At 39.2% G+C, this 24,133-nt stretch overlaps 1 protein-coding gene across 1 annotated transcript; it reads right to left on the bottom strand.

Moving 5' to 3' along the window:
- Positions 1 to 6,098: 6,098 nt before the first annotated feature.
- On the bottom strand, positions 6,099 to 23,026 carry LOC308516271 (selection and upkeep of intraepithelial T-cells protein 7-like). Its single transcript, XM_081087167.1, has 4 exons — positions 22,754 to 23,026; positions 16,720 to 16,866; positions 13,345 to 13,443; positions 6,099 to 6,597 (listed from the first exon to the last, which is right to left on the bottom strand). The coding sequence occupies exons 1-4, from the start codon at positions 22,935 to 22,937 to the stop codon at positions 6,467 to 6,469; spliced, it is 561 nt and encodes a 186-aa protein (XP_080943293.1). The 5' UTR covers positions 22,938 to 23,026; the 3' UTR covers positions 6,099 to 6,466.
- Between the last annotated feature and the right edge of the window lie 1,107 nt (positions 23,027 to 24,133).

Genomic DNA, 24,133 nt, shown 5'->3' with positions numbered 1-24,133 from the left:
AAAGGGAACACTCATGCACTGCTGGTGGGAATGCAGACTGGTGCAGCCACTGTAAATAACAGTATGGAGTTTCCTCAAAAAGTTAAAAATGAACTCCCATTTGACCCTGTGATCCCACTTCTAGGAATATATCCCAAAAAATCAGAAACACCAATCAGAAAGGATATATGCACCCCTATGTTCATAGCAGCACAATTCGCCATAGCTAAGAGCTGGAAACAGCCTAAGTGCCCATCAGCAGATGAATAGATTAGAAAACTGTGGTACATCTACATGATGGAATACTATGCTGTTGTAAAAAAGAAGGAATTCTTACCATTTGCAGCAGCATGGATGGAACTGGAGAGCATTATGCTAAGTGAAATAAGCCAGCCAATGAAAGAAAAATACCACATGATCTCACTCATTTATGGATAATTAAGACCATTATAAATTGATGAGCAAAAATAGATACAGAAGCAGAACAACATCGAAAGACTGTCAAACCACAGCGGGAAGGCTGGGGAGGGTTGAGGGGTGGTGGTGGGGTAAAAGATAAACTGAAGGACTTGTATGCATGCATACGAGCATAACCAATGGACCCAAGACCCTGGGGGGCATGGGAGGCATGGGGAGGGCCAAGCGGAGAAAAAAAAAAGGAGACATATAATACTCTTTGTAATACTTTAAGCAATAAAACAATAAAAAAATTTAAAAAGAGATAATAAGATATCATGACATTGTAACTTGACCCATAATTTTACAATTTACATGCTTTGCTACTCTATTAATGAGTTTCTACCTGAAAGTTTTAACAACTAAAAATAAATAGTAGTGTAAGTACATCTTATAAAATATTTATTTAGGCATTACAGAGATATTTTACCTATACATCAATGTCATTAATCTAAACAATAATTTGAAACTATTTCAAGATGATAATATATTAATGAAATTAAACTTCTAGGTCTGAGTTTGCACATATTGTGCCAGCTGCCTCTTCCAGAATCTCTTCTATTCACATGACACATGGTAATATATTTTATAGTGTTGTGAAGATATATCTACTATAAAATTTATTTAGGGCCATTTTTAAATTTCATGTCATGTTAGCATATAATAATGTATATACTATTTTTCAACTTCCTATTTTTGCTAAATCATGCAGTGCTTCTAGCAATTATTCTATATCTTTTTGTACAACTTTTAAGAATTTCTCTAAGCTATATACCTACATGTGAAATTTAAAAATGAAAGACTATTTGAATTTTCTTTTTTCTTAATGTATTTCTTTATTGATTTCAGAAAGGAAGAGAGAAGGAGAGAGAGATAGAAACGTCAATGATGAGAGAATCATTGATCGGCTGCCTCCTGCACACCCCCCACTGGGGATCGAGCCCGTAACCGAGGCATGTGCCCTTGGCCAGAATCGAACCTGGGACCCTTTAGTCCGCAGGCTGATGCTCTATCCACTGAGTCAAACCGGCTAGGGCTGAATTTTCTTTTTTTTTAAATTACATTTATTGAGGTGGCATTGGTTAATAAGATTATATAGGTTTCAAGTATGCAATTCTATGATACATCACCTGTATATTGCATTGTGTATCCACAACCTAAAGTCAAACTTCTTCTGTCACCATATACTTCCCTCTGGTAATTTCCATACTGTATTTAATACAGTTGAAGACCTAGTTTCTTCTGTTTGTAAGACTGTTAAGACCCAGATCTCTTGCTTAGAGGGATTTGTATGCCTGTCTACACATAATTCTTGCCAAATTATTAGCTTTTGATTACCACTCTGATTTCAAGTTTCCTCCTTTATTTTATTTCAAAGGATTGCATCTATCTCTGACATACAATTAGAATTAGTTCTTAAATTTAATATCCTTTTTTTTAAAATATATTTTATTGATTTTTTACAGAGAGGAAGGGAGAGAGATAGAGAGTCAGAAACATCGATGAGAGAGAAACATCGATCAGCTGCCTCCTGCATAACTCCTACTGGGGATGTGCCCGCAACCCAGGTACATGCCCTTGACCGGAATCGAACCTGGGACCTTTCAGTCCTCAGGCCGACGCTCTATCCACTGAGCCAAACCGGTTTCGGCTTAAATTTAATATTCTTAAGTGTTTTAGTTTTGATGTTGTTATTGGTGCTTTTGGATGTATTCGTATGAATGTGAATGTTGTTGGAGGAAGGAGTGTTTCATATTGCAAGGTATAGAAGTGTGCTTTTCTATTTTTGTAGTTTTAAAAAATTATATTCAAAATGCAATGAATGCTAAGTCAAATAACACACATTGATTAAAAACAAAACAAAACACTTCTTTTCTTCTTTTTCTCCTCTCTTAATGCCTGTGGTCTTGATCCAGCATCCAGAAGGCTTCAGAAATCTGGAGAAGGCACTGTGCGTAAATTAATCAAGAGTCCAGAGATGAAACATAATTTTGAAAGGCATTATAGGGAGTCAGAGAAGACTTAGCTAAAGGAACTAAGTTCTCCTTGTCTCAGGACCCCTTGATTTTTATTAACATAAAAGGCAAGGTAGAAAATAGAATGAGCAGCTGAAATGAAAAATATCTACCTCTAATTTGCGAAGCAGACTCAGCTGGTGAGACAGTTTGCAGCCGGGAAGGGCAGAGTTCCCCTGGAAAGGTAAAAACCAGGGTTCTGGACAGGAAAGTTTGCCAGATCTCTGAGCCCAGAGGGTCAGAGGGAAACCGCGCGGCACCCAGCCGCATCCCTTGGGACAGGCACAGCCTCTGACATGGGAAAGGAGATCTGCAGGACTGTTGGCACTGGGGGATTTGAGATCTGGATGCCATAATTATGAAAGACTGAGCCCAGAGTGGGCAGCCTGAAGCGCTGACCAGACCATGCAGTGCCGGTAAGAGAGGAGCTCACAGAGACTCAGTCTCCCCCGTTTCTGCGGCCGGCGTTTGTTTGTTTGTTTTTACTGAACCCTGTTCATAGGACATTTCGGATACGGACACTCACCCTTGTTGAGGAGCGGGAGAGGGTGTGGATGAGTGGAATCTGGGGAGAGGCTAGAGAGAGAAAGGGGTCCAAGAGGGGTGGCAGCAAGTTGAGGGCTGAGTCACGCCTGAGCCCAGCACCTGGGAAGCCATTTTCTCCTGAGGTTATAGACCTTCCCTCCAACCCCCAGACAAAGAATACAGCCACACCCAGATTCCGCCCTGAATGGTACAGAGGATTAAAATAATCTGATTAGTCCCTGGGAGTTAACAGGGTCTGGCCATCAGTCCCAGAAACAAAGAAAAAAATCACAGAGATTCCAGAAAACTGGGATCTTAAGTCAGCCAAAGGATTGACATTTCCATTTTCCATTTTTATTTTTATATTATTACTAGAGGCCAAGTGCACAAAAATTTGTGCACTAGGCAGGGGGGTGGGGGAGGAGGGTCCCTCAGCCTGGCCTGTGCCCTCTCGCAGTCTGGGACCCCTCGGGAGATAACGACCTGCTGGCTTAGGCCTGCTCCCGGGTGGCAGAGGGCAGGCCTAATCCCTAGGTGCAGCCCCTGGTTGGGCTCAGAGCAGGGCCGATTGGGAGGTTGCAATGCCACCCTCAGTCATGCTCAGGGTAGGGCCGATTGGGGGGGTTGGGGCACCGCCCCCTGTCACACTCAAGGCAGGGTCGATGGGGAGGTTGTGGCACCACCCCCTGTCACACACAGAGCAGGGCCAATCAGGGGGTTGGGGCGCTGCCCCCTGTCACACACAGAGCAGGGCCGATCAGGGGTTTGGGGAGCTCCCCCCGCCCCGTCACTCACAGAATAGGGCCGATAGGGGAGTTGGGCACCACCCCCTGTCACACACAGAGCAGGGAGGATCAGGGGGTTGGGATGCCGCCACTGTCACACTCAGGGCAGGGCCTATGGGGAGGTTATGGCTCTACCCCGTCACACACAGAGCTGCAGGGGTTTGGGGAGCTCCCCCTATGAGGCACAGAGCAGGGCCGATCAGGGGGTTGGGGCGCCTTACCCGGTCAGGAACAGAGCAGGGCCGATAGAGAGGTTGTGGCCCCACCCCCTGTCATACACAGAGTCGCAGGGCGATCAGGGGGTTTGGGTGCTGCCCCCTGTCACACTGATCCCAGTGCTGGGAGGCATATTACCCTTTTACTATATAGAATAGAGGCCTGGTGCATGGGTGGGGGCTGGCTGGTTTGCCCTGAAGGGTGTCCTGGATCAGGGTGGGGGTCCCCACTGGGGTGCCTGGCCAGTCTAGGTGAGGGGCTGAGGGCTGTTTTCAGGCTGGCGGGTGACTGAAGCTCCCAACCGCTACTTTTTTTCTTTTTTCTTTTTTTTAATTCTGGGCCAGCTTTAGCTCTGGCTCCAGCTCTGAGGTCTCAGCTGCTGAAAGTAGGTATCTGGTTTGTTTAGGTTCTATAATCGAAACTCTGTATCAACTCCAGCTCTGAGATCCCAGCTGGCTGAAAGCTGGTTTCTGCGGTTTTGTTTAGCTTCTATATTTGTTACAATATTTCTTACTGCAGGCTCAGAGGCCGGCAAGGCAGGCAGGGAACGTTGGAGTCCTCCATCACTGAAGCAAGCAAGCCTCATGTTAGTTTAAAGCTGCCTGGCTGCCAGCCGCCATCTTGGCTTGCAGTTAATTTGCATATCGCCCTGATTAGCCAATGGGAAGGGTAGCGGTCGTACGCTAATTACCATGTTTCTCTTTTATTAGGTAGGATTTTGTTAGCTTTTTATTTTGCTTTTTTTCTTTGTTTTCTTTTTTGTTGTTGCTCTTTTTTTGCTTTGTTCTTTGTTTTCCATTTTTGTTTGTTACTTTATTTTCTACTTCTTTTCACATTATTTTTTCATCATTCAATTTTATTTTTCTTGCTATTTTCTATTTTTATACCATTTTTAAATCAATTTTTTTTGTAAATATATTATTTTGTTCCTTTTCTTTCTCTTCTTATCCACTCATCCCATTCTTACTTCCTCTATACTTAATTGAGGTTCTCCCCATATTTATCCAATTCTTAACCTTATTTCCTGTATATCAGCTCAGCCTCTACAGATTCTGCCCCCACCCTCTTTACTGAGTGGTGTTTGTATTTGTTTGGTTTATCTATTGTCTCTGTGGTGTTTTTTCCATAAATATATATTCCCCTTTTTCTTTTCTCTCCTATCTTTTTTTCTCTCTCTTAGATATCATTTGTGCTCTCCTTTCTCTCTCCTAATTATCTTTTCTCGGGTGGTTGCTTATATTCGAGTTGTCAGTGCCATGAGTACATTCATGCTTTGTTCCCTTTGGGTCATGTCTTCTTAAGGTGAATATTTTGGAATTAGTGTTCTACATTCTATTTTCATCTTTCCTTTAGCATCCTTTTACTCTACCTCAACTTTACCTTTATGCCAAAACTCTTTTCCTCACTTTTCCCCTTTTGTTGTCCTCTTTCTCTTACCCTACCCCTGCTTTAGATTTTCCCTATTCCTTATTTTTACCCGCTGTTAAAATTTCACCCTACTTATATATCTAACTACCAATCTCCTGCTCTAAATCCATATACACCTCTCTCTTCTCTTTCTTCACTATCCAAAGTTTTTTTTCTCTCTGTCGTTTTGTTGTTGTTTGCTTGATTGTTGAGTATATTGGGGTTTTTTTTATGCTTGTTTCTGTGTTTGTTTTGCTTTTCTTTTTATTTTTCTGTTGGTTTTTTTATCCCGATTATTTTTTTGTTTCTGTTTTTCCTCTCCTCGCTTGATATTCGTTGTTATTTGTAGTTTGCATTAATCTCCAGGGATCTGTTGCTGGAATTTGTTGGGATTAGTGGCTGTTCTATTGGACTTTTCTCACCATATAAATAGTTTCTTCCCCTCTTCTATTTCCAGATGATTCAGCCCTGCTGATATGCTGGAATTGGCTTCTGAATCTCTCAGTTCTATTCACATAACAAAGTTAAAGATAAGTTTTAAATTATCTCCCCATTTATTATATGTGAACATATACATATCTATATGTGTATGTGCCATAAAGAATATTTTATTTTTTATATGAACACATTGTCACATTATAAGCATTTCATGCTTTATTTTGTTTAATTAACATAAATGACATTTAACTTAGAGCAAATGAATCATAAGGTGTTAAAGAAATGAAATTTTATTCAAACTTGTCCCAAGCAATGTGAGAATCTGGCTGATACCTAGAATTCAACAAAGAATATGGAAGTAGAATATCTCTGAAATGCCACTTAGTTTGATTTTTTTTTCTGCATTTGTAATTATCTAAGGGAAGAAATCACATAACATTGATATAGGATATATCACATATCACATATATAACATCACATAGGATATAAATCAGTGCAAGGCATGAGGTGACTATTAGCATAAGAGTTTACTGTATATTAATGGCAAAACACATGATTTTCATGTTTTTTAACTTTTGCACTAAACAAATCAGAGGATTTTAAAATAAGACAGATACAACCCCCCTTACCCCCAGAATACCCACATTATCTGTATAGGAAAAGTTTCTTTAACGAAAAATATGGTAATAAAATTAAGATGCTTGTACTTAACATACTTAGAACTATTTCTGGTAAAATATGCATCATGCAAAACTTTGTCATTGGGAACTGGGAACCTGAAAGAAAGAGAAAGGAGATATAACAATTAGGAATCTAGAGTTTGTTAAAAGGGACATTTTGTGGAGGTAGGGTTGCCCACATATCTTTCAATTCTTGTTGACCTTTGGTTTTATATGGGGTACTTAGAAGTTAGAATCAGTTTTGAGGGAAGGCAAGACCCATAAATATATGGCAATTTTAATATTGAGTGATTTTTTTTAGTAAACTTAACATATGGCTGGGATTAGGCATCATTCCCTGTACAGAGATATATTGAAAGATGTAGGGCAAGTCCTAGCAGTAGCTTTAATCACTTTAAGGCTGCTAAGAGAACAGAATGCCATTGGAGTCCAGTAATAACACAGAGAATACGACTTCAAAAAATCAAGTATTCTAGCTCAAGAGAGAAATTTCTTTAATTTATTTTATCCTTTAATTTGGCTGTCAAATATTTTCTCAACTACTTCCAAGAATTGTAAACTCATTACCATCTTAAGTCAGATTGATTTCTGACCAAAGAACTCTAAGTGTTAGAATTGTATTTTAAGTGTGTTAAAGTCTGCATTCATGTAAAGTGTTAAATTATTTGGCTTCCAAACAAGTAACAGTTTATAATTTTGGAGAAAAAAAACCAGACAAATTTTGAACAGAGAACTTACTCAAAAGACAGCTCCCCACATCCTTCAGCAAAGGTTCATTAGTAGTTTGGGAACTCATAGATTACATTTTTATTAGAGGATGTCTAGGATATAAATCAGTGCATGGCATGAGGTGACTATTAGCATAAGAGTTTACTGTATATTAATGGCAAAACACATGATTTTCATGTTTTTTAACTTTTGCACTAAAAGAATATTTTTTATACAGAGATTCCTAATAAAGTCAGAACACTTATTCTGATTAGTGATGTAAGGGGATAGCTTACGCTTATAAACGAGTTTCAGAATTAGTATAGTAATTCAGTGAAAAAGTCCAGAGCCAAAAACAAGCTCTTAATACAATCTAGGAGAAACCTGGTAGAAGTTTCCATTCAGAGGGAGAACCACATGGTAGGATGCAGGGAAAATAGCTTTCTGAAACAGTGTAAGCCTCGAAGCAAAAATATTCACAGAAATCCAGTCATGGACTATTCTTTCTATACCTTGATAAAGTTGTAGCCTTGTTGATGCTTAACTTGATTCAAGATCCAGGAGACCTTGGCATTTATAAACATTTCCTTAAACAAGGTAACATCACTTCTTTCAGGTTGTGATATAATCATTTTTATTTAACCTACTAGAGGACCAATGATGAAATTTGTGCAAGAGTAGGCCTTCCTTCCCCCAGCTACCGGCACCAGATTCCCTCTGGCACCCAGAACCCAGGCTTCCCTTGCAGCCCCAGCTTCATCTGGAAGGTTGTCAAGGAGGATGTCTGATCTAATTAGCATATTATGCCTTTATTATTATAGATACATATTTTTAAAGAAGGCATCAGCTAGTACAAAATCCTAGTTGGAGCTTATTTCTTTGCAATGTATTGAATGTTATTCCATTATTTTAAAGCTTTTATATATCTACTAGAGGCCTGGTGCACAAAATTCATGCACTGGAGGGGGGGTGTCTCTCAGTCCAGCCTGCACCCTCTCCAATCTGGGATGCACAAGGATTGGGCCTAAACTGGCAAACAGACATCCTTCTCACAATCTGGGCCTACTAGTTCCCAACCGATTGCCTGCCTGCCAGCCTGATCACCCCCTAACCACTCCCCTGCCAGCCTGATTGATGCCTAACTGCTCCCCTGCAGGCCCAATTGCCCCCAACTGTCCTCCCTTGCCAGCCTGGTCACCCCCAACTGCCCTCCCCTGCCGACCTAGTTGCCCACAACTGCCCTCCCCTGCCAGCCATATTATGATGACATGGGCACACCCATCTTGTGACCACATGGGGGCAGCCATCTTTGGTGAAGGCATGACGGTCCATTTGCATATTATCTCTCTATTATATAGAGTTGAAAAGTCAGCTGTTGTGCTGTTGCTTCTTTGAGGGCAATGTGCCTTTTAATCTCAGACATCTTTAAACATGTTTGCTTTAGTTTGGTTTTTAATAGTCTTGCTATAATGTTTCTGCTATGGTTAAATTTGTATTTACCCTGCTTGAGGTTCACATAGCTCCTTGATTGCATGAATTTAAAGAAAGTGTAGTCATCAGTTTTTCAAATATTTCTTTTGCACTATTCTTCCTTCTCTATCTGGAATTCTAGTTACATGTATACTAGATCCTTCTATTGTGTTTCTTATCTTCTGAGCTTTTCTTTCTGTACTCTGTCTTTCTGTTTGGATATTTATAACTGATGTGTGTTTCAATTCACTTAATCCTGTGTTCCTCTCTGTATAAATTGTCACTGTACTCATTAGAGTCCTTTTCAGAAATTAAATTTGCTCTAAATTTTTCAAGTATCAGCTTTTTATAGATAAAGTTATCCATCTCTTCCTCTATGTGCTTAAACAATTAATTACAGTTATTTTAAACTATCAGCTAATTTCACACACTCGATCAGCTGTGGGTCTGGTTCTACTGGCAATTGTTTACTCTTGGTTTTTGTTCAGGTTGTTCTGTCTCTTCTCCTACTTGGTAACTTTGGTTTAAGCACATATGTAGCTTTATAATATATTGATTTGGCTAGGATTAACTGTATTTTCCTAAATTCCCTATCTTTTATGTTTACAGTTAGTGTAGGTCACAAGGGAGATTCTTGGGGGTGTTGGGTGAAAGAGAAACAGCATCCATTGTATAGCTTTCACACATTGCTGCTGATCTGATTCATCTCTTCAGTGTGAAGAAGCAGCAAGGCCTGTAATTGCCGTACTTCCCACTGCATCCTCCTTCAACTTCTTTGGATTGTGAGTTGTGTGTGTATGTGTGTGTAGTTCTGTAATAAAGGGCCCTGACTTTAGTAAAATACTCTCCTCAGTATTGGCAGGGGCAATAAGAATGTCCATCTACATGAGGTTCAAGCTCATTCATGTGGATTCCAGCCTGTTCATGATCTTTCTTTAGTAACTTTATGCCTGTGGACTTTAAGCTCTAGCATCAAACATGGAGACAGGAACCCTGAAGAGATTGCTTAACCAGCTCCCACATGGTATAAGCCAGTGGTCAGCAAACTGCGGCTTGCAAGCCACATGTGGCTCTTTGGCCCCTTGAGTGTGGCTCTTCCACAAAATACCGACTTCTGCGCATGGGTCACAAAGTTTCAATCACACTGTACATGTGCACCTGCACATGGTATTTTGTGGAAGAGCCACACTCAAGGGGCCAAAGAGCCGCATGTGGCTCGCGAGCCACAGTTTGCCGACCATTGGTATAAGCCAATTTCCTTTAACAACTGATCCTGTTTCCATGGTTAAATCATGACTAATATAGATATTTTATGTAAAAATTTTGTAGAGGCTCCAAATGATGTTAGTTCCCTCTGGATAAGTGGACTCTTCTTTCCCATAGGATACAGAGTCATCAATGATCTCAGCTTATTCCAATGAAGCACTGGGTTCCATCATGGTAAAACTCAGTCTACCTTTGGTTCATGCTTGGCCCTCTAGAATTTTCAGCTGAGAGCTTGTTGTGTTCCTTTGTGCCCTTCCCTCTCTCAGGTCCTAAACTCTATTCTTTGACTCTGTGGATGGCAAAAGTTCCACCCTGAAATTCAGTGGTGTTCCAGGTAGGTATTTATTCTCTTAATCTATGTGGTCCCATGATATAGATAGATAGATAGATAGATAGATAGATAGATAGATAGATAGATAGATGATAGATCGGTAAAAAAGTCCATGTATTTGAAACTCCATCTCAGATTCTCTGAGCATCCTCAAGCAATCCATTCTTCAGAGCAACACCTTTGTACTCAGCCATCTACATTTCCAAATTAAGCAAATTCCCGCAGGCAAGAGTGTTTGCAGAAGCCAGATTGCCTTTTGGTTGTTTCCCCCTCTTCATATCTTAGTTCCATTAGTACTTCTAGCTTTAGAATCCCCACATTGTCTTCAAACTGATTAAATCTGTATTCTATCTGGCTCTTATTACTATTCTTGGCATTATTGTTAGTCTGTTACTAGATATTCCATCTCACTCATAAGACTTTTTATCAGTTTTTACTTTTGTGTATTGACATTATTTTTAGGGGGGTAGACATTTTAAATTATTTTCTTTTCTCTGAGAAATGCACTTTTTCTTAACATCAGCTTTCCATGGCAATAATATAATTATACCAACTTGTTTTTGGTTGGAATTTTGTAATATATTATCCACTCCCTTAATTTGTCTATATTGTATCCTTGTATTTGCAGTACTTCTCTCATAAATAGTTCATGCTTTTATTTTGTTTTATATTTAGCCTAATAATATTTTTCTTTTAACTGTTGCTTTTGTCTATTTATAATTAGTTAATAATATATTTGTTTTACTCTAGAATTATACTATTTACTTTTATTTGTTCCTTCTGTTTCATGTGATATTTTTTTCTCTCTCCTTCTCATTTCATTTGTATTGTTGGTAAATTTGTTATTTGATTTACCCTCTTTTAGCCTAGAGTTATACATCTTTTTTCTATTCTCCTGGAGATAAATGGGAATATCTGTCTGTGAATGAACAAATCCTAAGTTTATTTGATAATCTTCTCCTTATAAATATAACAAAATAATTTTAGAGTATTTTTACTCCACTCCTAACATGTATGATTATGTTGCAACAAAGCTTATTTCTTTGTATGTATTTATTTGTCTCTCTGTTTTTCTATCTCTAGCTGACTCTGTCTTTCTTCATCAATGTTTTTCTATCTATACATACACACGTGCACATACGTCTGTTTCCAAAAATTATTAAGATTTAATTTATTCTTTTTGACCCAATTTATTCATTTATAAATCTCCAAGCTATCAACAGATCATTTTTACTTGTTATAAAACAACTTTTAATATCCTTTGTATTGTGTGTTTGCTGGTGATTCACTACCTTAGTTTTTAAGGGTCTGAAATATATTTATTTAATTTTCATTCTTGAAAGATATTTTTACTTAAAATAAAATCCTTCTTTGATGGTTATTTTCTTTCAAAATATTCCATTATATTTTGGCTTCTATTGCTTCAGTTCAGAAGTCATGGGAGAAGGGGGTCCTAATATAAGGTGACAGGAGAAGATTTGATTTTGGGTGGTGAACACATGGTGCAGTAAACAGATCTGTAACATAGAGACACACACCTAAACCTATATGTTCATTTTGACCAATGTCACCACAATCAACTTAATAAATAAATATAAAAAGTAATGTGTCAATCTATGTATTTTTTCTTTATAGGTAATTTGCCATTTTTCACTAACAAGATTGTTTCTTGCTTTTGGTACAGTTGTACCAAACACAGAGGTGTAATATTCTTTGGTTTTATTTTGTTTATTTTTCTTAAGCATTCTTTCATATGTAGCTTGAAACACTTTATCAGTTTTAGATAGTTTTTCAGGATTAGTTCAAATATTCCTTTTACTGCTTCTATGATTACAGCATTATTAATTTAATTGCTTAATGAGTGTTATTTAACAGTCAGAAGAAAAAAAGCTATTTCTTCTTAAAGTAGCCTCATTAGAATAATTATCAGCAGCAGCAGTGACAGTTGTGTCTTTCAATGGGGCTGAAAACAATGTCTATAGCATTTCTCCTAGGCACTTACATAAATGAAGAAAGTGAAGTCTAATATCCCTAAATTGTAGCTGTAGTTCTGAAGCTGATAAGGTATTATAGTATAACTAGAGATCCAGTGCACAAAATTTGTGCATGGGGTGGGTCCCCTTAGCTCAGCCTGCACACTCTCCAATCCAGGACCCCTTGGGGGATGTCCAACTGCTGGTTTAGGCCCAGTCCTGGGGATCGAGCCTAAACCAGCAGTCGGACATTCCTCTCACAATCCAGGACCGCTGGCTCCTAACTGCTCACCTGCCTTCCTGCCTGATCACCCCTGACTGGCCCCCTTGACAGCCTGATCACCCCCCTGCTAGCCTGGTCACCCCTAATTGCCCCCCACCCTCCAGCCTGGTCACCCTTTACTTCCCTCCCTGCCAACCTGGTTGTCCCCAACTGCCACCTCTGCCAGCGTGGTTGCCCCCAACTGCCCCCCTGCCAGCCTAGTCACCCCTGACTGCCCCTGCTACTTACCTGGTTGCCCTCAACAGCTCCCCCTCCTGGCCTGGTCACCCCTCACTGCTCCCCTGCCAGCCTGGTCGCCCCATGCAGCCTGCTGCTCAGTCATTCGGTTGTCCCTCACTAATTCCCCTGCTAGCCTGGTCACCCCTCACTGCTCCCCTGCCTGCCTGGTCACCCCACACAGCCTGCAGCTCAATTGTTTGGTAGTCCATCATTAACCCCCCTGTTGGCTTTGTCACCCCACTCAGCCTGTTCGGTCATCTGTTGGGTTGTTTCAGATGTGACAGTCCCTGGCTCTTTATATATATGGATGCAGTGATTAACTAAACAGTACCAGGAGTCAAACTGGATGGGTTGAATTCTGCCGGCAGAATTTATTAGCTGTATGATTTTATACATGTTGATTTACTTCTCTGTGCCTATTTCCTCACTTGTAAAATGTTCAATAATAATACATATGTTTACCACGAAAAGTAGAGTTAGCATATGAAAAACAATTGGAACAAAATATAGCATAAAGTAAGAAATTTATCTTCTCTTTCTTGTGAAACCATGTTTCATACCCTTATAGTTCTAACCCTTTCAGTCCCATTTACCTTGTATTCCAAATTTCACATAGGTGTAAATAATGACAATAGAAACTATTGATGGTGTTGTGAGAAGAATAATCATTTTCACACATTTAAACAAAAAACCTGAAACAGACAAAAAGACACAAAAATTATGAAACTGAAAGTTTGGAGAATCATCAGATAAAGCGTAAGTAGCTAAAATGCAATTATCTTTACTTGCCCAAAATCTTTAGACCTCTCAAACTTGTCTGAGGCTAAAGTTTTCAATTCTGAGTTTGAATAAAGAGAATGTCTGACAGTGGGATGGTTTGTGCATAGGGAAGAGTAGGTTGAAAGAGTGATCTTTCCCTGGTTAACATTGCCCATGCCTACACAGATCCAGCTAAGGAAAGGGTCCAGATATAGTAGGTATCTAAACATAATGTCTATTTCTTAGAGCATATGAGCCTAAAGGCTGTGATAATGACCTCAAAATGACTACTGGTAATATGAGGGGGATGATACAAGAAAGGATTCTTAGACACCTAGAATGCCAGAGTTAGATTTCTCAAAGTTTAGGAAATATAGCCGTCTGGTCAAGGTTGAAAATGTCTTGGGGATATGAGAGGTATATTTGGTCTCTGCTTAAAACTCCCACAGTGAGAAATTAGCCAGATAGTTTTATCCATAGCTTGTCAATTCTGATTATTAGAACACTTTTCCTTACAAGAAACTGGGTTTCTTCTTAAAATTCAACTTTATTTTCACAACTTCTAGAGAATATTTACCACAATTATATCCTGAGGTATAAAATTCTGAAAACATTTTGAATAAGCAATACTTGAATGAATGGACAATATTTAGCTTGGAGAAGACAAGACACAGAGGGCCTCATTATTGCAGCAATTAGATTTCCAAGGGTCTGTTTGTGATAGGGAAGAGGGAATAGACATATTATGTGGATAATATTACTGGAATTTGCAAGGAAGCTAAAGTATGCTCAATGTGTAAATACTTTCTCATACTGGTATTTGCTCTGAAAAGGAAAATAAATATTCTTAATAGAGAGATGTACATTCCATAAATGAGGAACAGTGGTTAAAAAGATAGTATTTGAAAATAATCTGCCCTTAGTTTCGACCTCATCTCTGCCAGCTACTGCTAGGCTGGGCAGGTTACTTAAGTATCTAAAATAAATTTTTTTCAACTCAAAGATAAGCACCCTTTACATATTGATGATTGAGAATTATATGAATAACTAAAGGCCCGGAGCACCAAATTTGTGCGGGGGATGTGTGTGTGTGTGGGGGGGGGGATCTTTCAGCCCTGCTTGCACCCTCTCACAATCTGGGACCGCTGGCTCCTAACCACTTGTTTGCTGGCCTGCTTGATTAGCCCTAACCACTCTGCTTGCCTGCCTCATTGCCCCTAACCCCTCTGCCTGCCTGATCGCCCCTCATATCACACTTTTATTATTATAGATATTTGCCTTGCTCCAAGCTGAAAGGACCTGCTTGTCATAGAGATAGAAAAGTTTTAAATTTTACTCTTGATTATGGCAATTAACTAACACAGATGGCCACTAAAAAGGTGACATACCAAAGAGTGTATAGCAAACGTTGCTTTTAAGTCCTCTTCCATGAAAACATGCATGTCGTGCATTGTATCTGCCTGAGTACATAAAAGAGTGAAGTTTCTGTCTGTCTTTGCAATCATATGAGTGAATTGTGTGAGACCCAGCCCAGTCTGGTTTGGTGCTCACAGAATAATATAGCTCTTTTTTTTTTTTCTTTTCTCCATTGGTGGAGATTTCCTAGAAGTTGAAGGATATCTACTTTTTAATGTTTCCTCAACACTCTGACTTTACTTATGTCTCTTGCTTTTGCTTTCACTCCAGTCCCCGCTCTCAACAGTAACTTGATCCAGCTCACTTCGCTCCAGTGTCTAGGAGATCACACAAAACGTCTGCCACCAGAACCATGATTCCCAGCATTGCTGGTGCTCCCCACGCTCTCAGCTTCTGCTTCCAGTCAAGGTGCTGCAGAATCCAAAAGGACTGGGGACTCCAGCTGCCCCCAGTCAGGACTGAAAGAACCGGGGATTCCAGCAGCAGGCAAGTGGCGCAGCCAGACCCGCCTGAGAGCGGGACCTGGGACTCCAGCGGCAGGCAAGCGGTGCAGCCAGACCAGTGGGTCCGGGGACTCCAGCGGTGGGCAGGTGGCATGGCCAGACCTGCCTGAGGGTGGGTCCAGTCACACTGCTTGCCCGCTGCTCCCCCTGGTGGGGCTGAAACTGGGGACTCTGGCAGAGCTGAGGGGACTGGGCACCGCCATCTTGTGGCTATGGGTGCTGCCATCTTTGTGACAGTGTAAGGGTCAATTTGCATATTCCCTCGTTATTAGATAGGATTATATATAAACTAGAAGCCTGGTGCACAAAAATTTGTGCACTGGCAGGGGGAGGGTTCCTCAGCCCAATCTGTGCCCTCTCACAGTCTGGGACCCCTCTGGAGATAACCACCTGCTGGCTTAGGTCTGCTCTCCTGGTGGCAAATGGCACACCCAATCCCGCAGTGTCTGCCCCATCTCTCCCGGTCGCAGATGTCAGGTCCGGATTCTGCGCTGGTTCAGCGGCCGCTCAGATGGTGCTGCCGCCCACCCTGCCCCACACACGGCAGGCCTGGATACCGCGCTGGGGCGGCTGGCGGCTGGGGATCGTGCTGCCGCCAGCCCCAGGTGGGGCAGTGCAGTGGGATCTGCCTGCAGTATGCAAATTAGCCACCATCTTTGTTGGTGGTTAATTTGCATATCATGCTGATTAGCCCATGGGAGGCATGGTGAAGGTATGGTCAATTACTGTGTTTGTCTATTATTAGATAGGCTTGCTCAGCCTAAAGCTTTGTGATAAATGTTGAAACAAATATAGCTATTTAGTACTTTTAGTACTTTAGTACTTTAGCTCCATGAATTGGTAGAGTATTGAACAGATGGGCTCTAAATTACTGTTTATATTTAAAATTGTAACTTATACAGTGACCTGTATCTATGCAGCCAAACTTCCAAATTGACTTTTACAAGATCATAGTCATTATCAAGAGAGTCTTTTTAAAAATTTTTATGAGTTTGTTTATTTATTTTATTTTTTAAATGATTTTAAATATAATATTACATGTAATAAACATTAATATTTTGAGAAAAAGATTTTAAATATAATAATATTACCAAAACTGTACTAACATGGTATAATATCACAAAAGTTCTCTTTGTATATTTTAGAATATACAAAGAAGTAATCCTGTTATTTGCAGATTTTTAATATTTTCTACAACTTTTTTGATAAGAGTCTTTTTTAATTTAATTTTTTTCCTATCATCAAGAGAGTCTCAACAGTGATGTTCATGTATATTTTAAGAGGTCTTACCTATTAAAATTGATATTCTTCTATATCTGTAACTCCAATAAGCACAGATTGCAAGCAGGATGACTAAAACCCCGAAGAGCACAGACATACAAATAATAAAAGTATAAGTAAATTCCTTCTGAAAATTATGCTGCTGGAATAGAATATCTGAAATACAGCAAATGAAAACACAACCATTAGGAAATTAGTAGTAACCATCTAATAAAGTATCCCTTCTAATGTTTGATTGCCCTGTGCCACCTTAGTCCAGTTAAGTACTAAGATGTCAGGGATGGCGAGTAAAACAAGGTTATGCGCAAATATGAGGCTATGGAATGGTTTGACAACTTGGGGATAGGTCTAAATTTTGGGAAGGCTGCCAAGAGCTGCCAAGAGGTATTTCTCTTTGCTTTTTATTAGCCATATATGACACATACATTTCCTTAATAAAGAAAAAAAACTTTATTAGCCTTTGACATAATGCACCTTACTGGGAGCAGAAGAAAATGATGACCCTGAGACTATTTCAGAGATTACTAAGAAGATGATTGAACACAGAATTTCCAAAGATATTTCTTTTATAACTTTATGAAGGGAACTCAAGAACTTTTTTTTATACACGGAGCAGCATATTTCTTTAATATTTAAGGCAACAAAGTCTGTAGTCAGACTTTCTGGGTTTGAATCCAAGTACTACCATTTGATGGCAGTGGCAGTTATTTACTTTGGTAAATTATTTAACAACTTTATGCTTCATTTGTCTAATATTTATAAGAAAAACTTGAGATAAAGTTTTCTAATATTAACTAATAATATACTGAGATAATATACTTATATAAACACCCTGGGTGTAACATCATGGCCAGAACTGCAACCAACTGGAAGGAAATCAGTCCTGCAGGGGTCGTCTTGGAAATGGTTGCACCCTCCCCCAGCTGTTTCCTGGAAGGTGAGGTTTCAGGCAGGAACAAGCCCTCAGGGTGAGGTTTCAGGCAGGAACTGCCCTTCAGGGCGAGATTTCAGGCAGAAACCCGCCCTAGGAGTGGAGCATGGAAGTGAAATGATTTGTAATGGATCTATTATTGAAGCTACCTTTGGAAATACTATATCTATAGATCAGTGGTTCTCAACCTTAGCTGCACATTAGAATCACCTGGGAATCTTTTTAAAATCCTGATTTCTTGACCTCATCCTCCGGAAATTCTGTTTCTTTGTTACTAATGTTGTGGCCCCACCCCATAACAAAGAAACAATTTCCGGAGGATGAGGCCCAGGAATCAGGATTTTAAAAAGATTCCCAGGTGATTCTAATGTGCAGCCAAGGTTGAGAACCACTGCTATAGATAATATTAAAAATATATCTAAACGTGCAATTCTTTGTCCAAAAAATGAGCATGTTTAAAAATTAAATGAAAAATATTTGGATATATACTCGATTGAGATTTTCACACATATTTGAGTGATGATTCCATTGATTCCACAGATGATGCTGAAAAGGAAAATTTTCCCATCGAATTTCTTAATAGTATTACTCCTTCGGGAATGCCGTGTCACAAATTAAAATTGAAAGTGGGTGCAATCATCATGCTATTGAGAAATCTCAATAGTAAATGGGGTCTTTGTAATGGTACCAGATTTATTAACAAAAGACTACGGCCTAACATTATCGAAGCTGAAGTATTAACAGGATCTGCAGAGGGAGAGGTTGTTCTGATTCCAAGAATTAATTTGTCCCCATCTGACACTGGCCTCCCATTTAAATTGATTCAATGACAGTTTCCCATGATGCCAGCACTTGTGATGACTATTAATAAATCACAAGGACAAACTCTAGACAGAGTAGGCATATTCCTACCTGAACCCGTTTTTGCACATCGTCAGTTATATGTTGCTTTCTCTCGAGTTTGAAGAGCATGTGATGTTACAGTTAAAGTTCTAAATACTTCATCACAAGGGAAATTAGTCAAGCACTCTGAAAGTGTTTTCACTCTTAATGTGGTGTACAGGGAGATATTAGAACAAGTTTAATCACTTTATCAGTTATTGTTTGCATCACTGTTGTTTTTATATCATGTTTTTGCTGTTTTCATATCATATTTTTGTTGTCTTCATATCATGTTTTTGTCGTTTTTATATCATGCCTCTGTTGTTATATCCTTTTGTTACTGTTCATTTATTAATAAATTTATATATTATTTTCATATATATTTTACTAATTTCCTTTCATCTCTCACACTTCTATTATAAAGGGAAAATAGCAATATTAAAATATCTCCACTAATTAATTCCCTTTCAAACATGTATTTTATTGATTTTTTACAGAGAGGAAGGGAGAGGGATAGAGAGTTAGAAACATCGATGAGAGAGAAACATCTATCAGCTGTCTCCTGCACACTTCCCACTGGTGATGTGCCCACAACCTAGGTACATGCCCTTGACCAGAATCGAACCTGGGACCCTATCCACTGAGCCAAACTGGTTAGGACAATTAATTCCCTTTTAATGTGCATGAATTTTGTGCACCAGGCTACTAGTATATAAATAATTTAGATTAGTTTACTTAAAATCTCAGTGAGAATCAATAAATCTCAGCTATTATTATTATTTTAGCATTTTAAACAGTTTTGTACCCACATGTCTACTTAAACATTTCCAGTGATGATGCAAGTATCTGATGAAAAACAGGTTCTCAACATGTTCCCTCTTTTTTCCTCTAAATGCCAAGAGAGTACTAATATGATTAATCAGAAAATCAGAACACAGCATGGCCACATTCCTCTATGAATAGTGTCACCAGACATTATAGAGGTTAGTGGTCAGATCTATTTTCCTCATTCCTTGCTTTATTATCCATTCTATAGGTGTGTAATCTGATTTCAACTATCTCTTCATCAATTCACATTCATCTCTTTCCCAGTGCCTGAGATAGCTAGCATTATATCAGAGATAACATTGTCTGCTTTGTATCAAAAACTTACTATCTTATGAAACCTAGTATCACAGCCCACTTCAGATTTTTTCTGTATTGGGTTTTCTGCAACAACTCAATTTACACCAAACATCAACATTTTTCTTTCTTTCTTTTTTTCTTTTTTGGTCCTAGTATTTATTCTTTCTCATAAATATTCTCAGTCATGTTTTTTGTGGGAATATCTTGCTGTGACTAAAGAAAGGAGTCCACTCTCATACAAACAGATTTGGGAAATAATCTGACAGCAATTTAAATCTCAATATCATTTTAAAAGGTACATCCATGATCTATTAAAATAAATTGTTCCACAATTTGAGCTGTCTGAATATAAAAAAAAACACTATTCCTCTAAGTCAAGCTGAAATCTGCTTTCTTGTAATATATGTATTCTTTGCTTCAATCTACTTTTATAGATTTTCTGATTTTCAGTCTCTAGAACTCAAGCCTTAGAATACATCATTTGGTCTATCTGCTATGTTCACTATAACCTACTAGAAGCCTGGTGCATGAAATCTGTGCACTCAAGGGGGTCCCTCAGCCCAGCCTGGGCCCTGTTGCAGTCCAGGAGCCCTTGGGGGAGTGGGTCTAAGCCAGCAGTTGAACATTCTTAGTGCTGCCATGGAGGCAGGAGAGGTTTGCACCATTGCAGCTGCGCTCTCCAGCAGGAACCCAGCTTCTCGCTGAGCAGCACTCCTCCTGTGGGAGCCCACTAACCACCAGGGGACAGCTCCTGCATTGAGCTTCTGCCCCCTGGTGGTCAGTGAATTTCATAGCAACTGGTTGTTCCACCTTTAGGTCAATTTGCATATTAGCAGCCTTTTATTATATAGAATAACTACAAGGAAAAATTTTTATTGAGAAAAATAATTAAAATGTTACATAAATCATGATAAGATTTTTTTCCTGTTTCCCAGTTATATCATTTATAGTGCAAATTCAAGTTAGGACTCTATAGGTATTAGCATAATTTTGTTATGCCACCTAAAATATTGAGTATAAGGCAATTAACTGTTCCTCTTTGTTGTCAACCCTAAAATTGAATGCTTATTAACTTGTACTGAACTTCCTCCCTATACCTCCAAAATCCAACTTACTGAGGCCCTCAAATAACTCCTACCCTGTTATCCTTCATATATCACACCATCCTTCTGAAGACATCTTACCCAACTAATATTCACAGTGATATATATCCACTTTTTATGTTTGATATCCTTAGTTAAAATTATAATGCTATTTGAAAGGAGCAAAATAGGTATATTTCTACTTTATTCTCTTACTTTTTAGTGCAATCAGACAACCTAATAGCAAAAACTGTAGGAACAAACCACCCACTCAAAATATGAGAATAGCAGTCCTAAGCAGATTTTTAGTTTCCCCTTGAAAAGAGGAAGGTACTGGCTATCCTGAGGGTGAAGAGGAGAATCTATATATAGAAAAGGCTAAGCAACCATCTGACTGTCTGACCAGCTGGTAGGTATGACCACAGCAACCATCAAGGGGCAGACGCTCAACAAGGGAGCTGCCAAGCCACGGTGACTTGGCAGCTGCAATTCTCAGTTGATGCACCTGGAACCAGAGAGGAGGGAACCTGAGTCTGGAGTACGTCACCAGAGAACCACCCTTTCACAATCTGGGACCCCGGGGGGATGTTGGAGAGACGGTTTGGGCCCAATCCTTGCAGGCCAGGCCAAGGGACTCCACCTGCTGGAGGGACCCCACTCACTCTGCCGACATCCTTGGAGCCACAGTGCTGCCCCAGGTATGGTGGGTCGGGGAGGGACCATGGGATGTTGTCTCCAGGGCATGTCCAGCCCATCTTGCCCAGTCCCGCCCCACCAGCCACCTTCTAGTTAATTTCCTTTCAGTGGTACTAATCTTTGCACCAGGGCACTAGTCTATATATATAAAAGCCCAGCAACCAGAATGGCGGAACTACCAGAACAACTAGAACAACCAGTGGTTATGACATGCACTGCGGCAGCCATCTGGCCTAACCTGGGCCCCAATCTCCCCCTCCCTGGCTGGCCCTGCCCCCGATTTGCCCCCAACACCCATATCAGGGGCAGGGCTGGCTGGCCAACCACCACATCCCCAACCCACAGCCAGCCACACCCTGATTGGCTCCCAACACCTCAATTGAGGGTGGAGCTGGCCAGCCAACCACCCACAGCCCCTCCTCTCAGCTGACCTCACCCCCAATGGGCCCCCAAAACCCCATTCGGGGGTGGAGCTGGCTGGCTAACTGCCCCAGACCCCACCCATTCATGCACTGGGCCTCTAGAGTGTAAATAAAAGGAAAAAATTGATTATGTTTATTTTATAGTCTCATGATTTTTCCATAGGTAATTATGGGGGGGGGGGGTATGTCTTGAATAACTTGAGATGAATTTCATTGCTCTCAGGATCCAGTACTCATATCAACTTTTTTATATTATTTTTACTGCTGAAATGGACACTCTAAAGTCACCTTTTAAGATCCTTTCTCCACAACAACCCATGACAGAAATATATCCCTTATTTTTGGGAAAGTGAACAGGGCTCAAAGTCAGATGATGAATTACTTTCTGATCTTCCACTCAGTAATGTTGTGACACTGGATAACTCAACTTCAACACTTTGAGTTGGAGTCTTCATCCATTCACATTTATTAAATATTTATGTTAAAATATTCTGTCTAGTGACTTACAATTGGCAAATGTATTTTATATTCATTTTTCCATTGAAATTTTCAATGATTTAATAATTATTTTCATTTGAAAAGTGAAAAAATTGTGATAGAATCACCTAGCTAGAAAGAAGGGTCTCAAAATACCTGAGAATTGAATGAGATCAATATTTTAAAATCCTTTAAAATTGGATCTCGCTGGGCAGAAAATTATTATTATTATTATTATTATTGTCATCATCATCACTATATTTTGTACATTAAAAATTCATTCCATTTTAGTATCTGGATCTGTTATTATTTCCAAAGGTTTAATGTAAATTTAACCCACATAACTCAACATGCCTGTTTGTTTGCTCCTTGGTTCATAATGTTTCTGAAATGGTCATCAATGGGAGAACCCATCTCTTAGCACACACCTGCCATCTGAATGCTTGTCCTTTTCTCTTGGCCAGTTACTGGATGCTGAAGCCAGCATGTGATCATTCCATGGGACTGTTCAAGGAAAAGAGTAATATGCTTATGGAACAGACCAGCTTCATCCTGTGTCTCAGATTTTGATGAAGGTGAAATTAATTCTCCTCTGCTGTTAACCCACTGCATCTGAGGCTGCGGGAACCATCCTCCTGAGGAACATTTAATCTGGATCCCTTGGAGTGCATTGATTTTTACTTGAATTTCTAAATCCAAGTCTGGAGCTAGCAGAGAGAAAACATATACAGGTTAGTTATTTAAGGGTTGTCAAAGGCAAAAGATCATCCTAATCATTTCTACCTTGCTATATGATAAAACTACAAATAGGTGTCAAAGGGAATGAGGAAGGAAATAATGAGGATCCAAAGGATATATGGATGATAATTCAATTAGCCTTTAACATTAAAAAAACCTCCCCTGATAATCATTGGTTATATGCAATAGATTAAAAAATTCATTGCAAATGATTACAAAATTGTAGTTGATGGGGACCTTTTTTATATCCTCAATTAAGAAAGGAAAATTCATCATTTGGGTTACCTAATGATCAGTGTATTATAAGTTGGAAAGATCAAGAAGATCTATATTTTCCATTGTGGGTTTTCATTGCCCACAAGGGATAGCTAAATTCATTCTTTTTACTTATTTTAATTTCTCTCTTCCATAAACTGCTCCTGAAAAAAAAGTGGGTAAAGGTATGCAACTACAAGTGTGAATTATGCCAAGCAATTACAAAAAAAATTCTTCATAGTTATACCTGCAATTGTAATTATGTTATGCAAATAGAGAATGCAGCAGTTGTGACATTTTAATTATTTACTATATTTTTAACAAATAGAAAGTATATTTTACATTAATTAGTCGTTCTTATCATTATTTTGAATATGTAATTTTAAAAATCTCAAACTCCTGGAATCTTTCCTGTATTGTGAATATATAAAGGTATTCATATAATTTTATATGAGGTAGAATATTGAGGGAAGAGGACATATCAGAGAGAGCAAAATAACCACATGAACACTTTTACTTGGCTTCTATTAGAAACTCTAAACTATGGGGCCAAAAAAATTATAGGAAGGCACTCATTTACATAAACAAATGTTTAAATTTTACTATATACTAGGTACTATCCTAGATTTGATGAATGAAACACTAAATAATATGAGGTGTTTGACTTTGAAAGGTTTATAATCTTGTAGAATGATACAGACTAACAAAGTGTAATAGGAACCAAGATACATATGTTCACAAGAATACTGTAGCAACAAGTAAACTCTTCACTGAAAAGTAGGCATTTTCCAGGTGGTTGAAGGTGGAGGAGAGTC

The sequence above is a fragment of the Myotis nattereri genome (assembly GCF_964212035.1).
Source record: "Myotis nattereri genome assembly, chromosome: 3".
Taxonomy (NCBI): Eukaryota; Metazoa; Chordata; class Mammalia; order Chiroptera; family Vespertilionidae; genus Myotis; species Myotis nattereri.
This window is presented reverse-complemented; position numbering and strand designations above follow the sequence as displayed.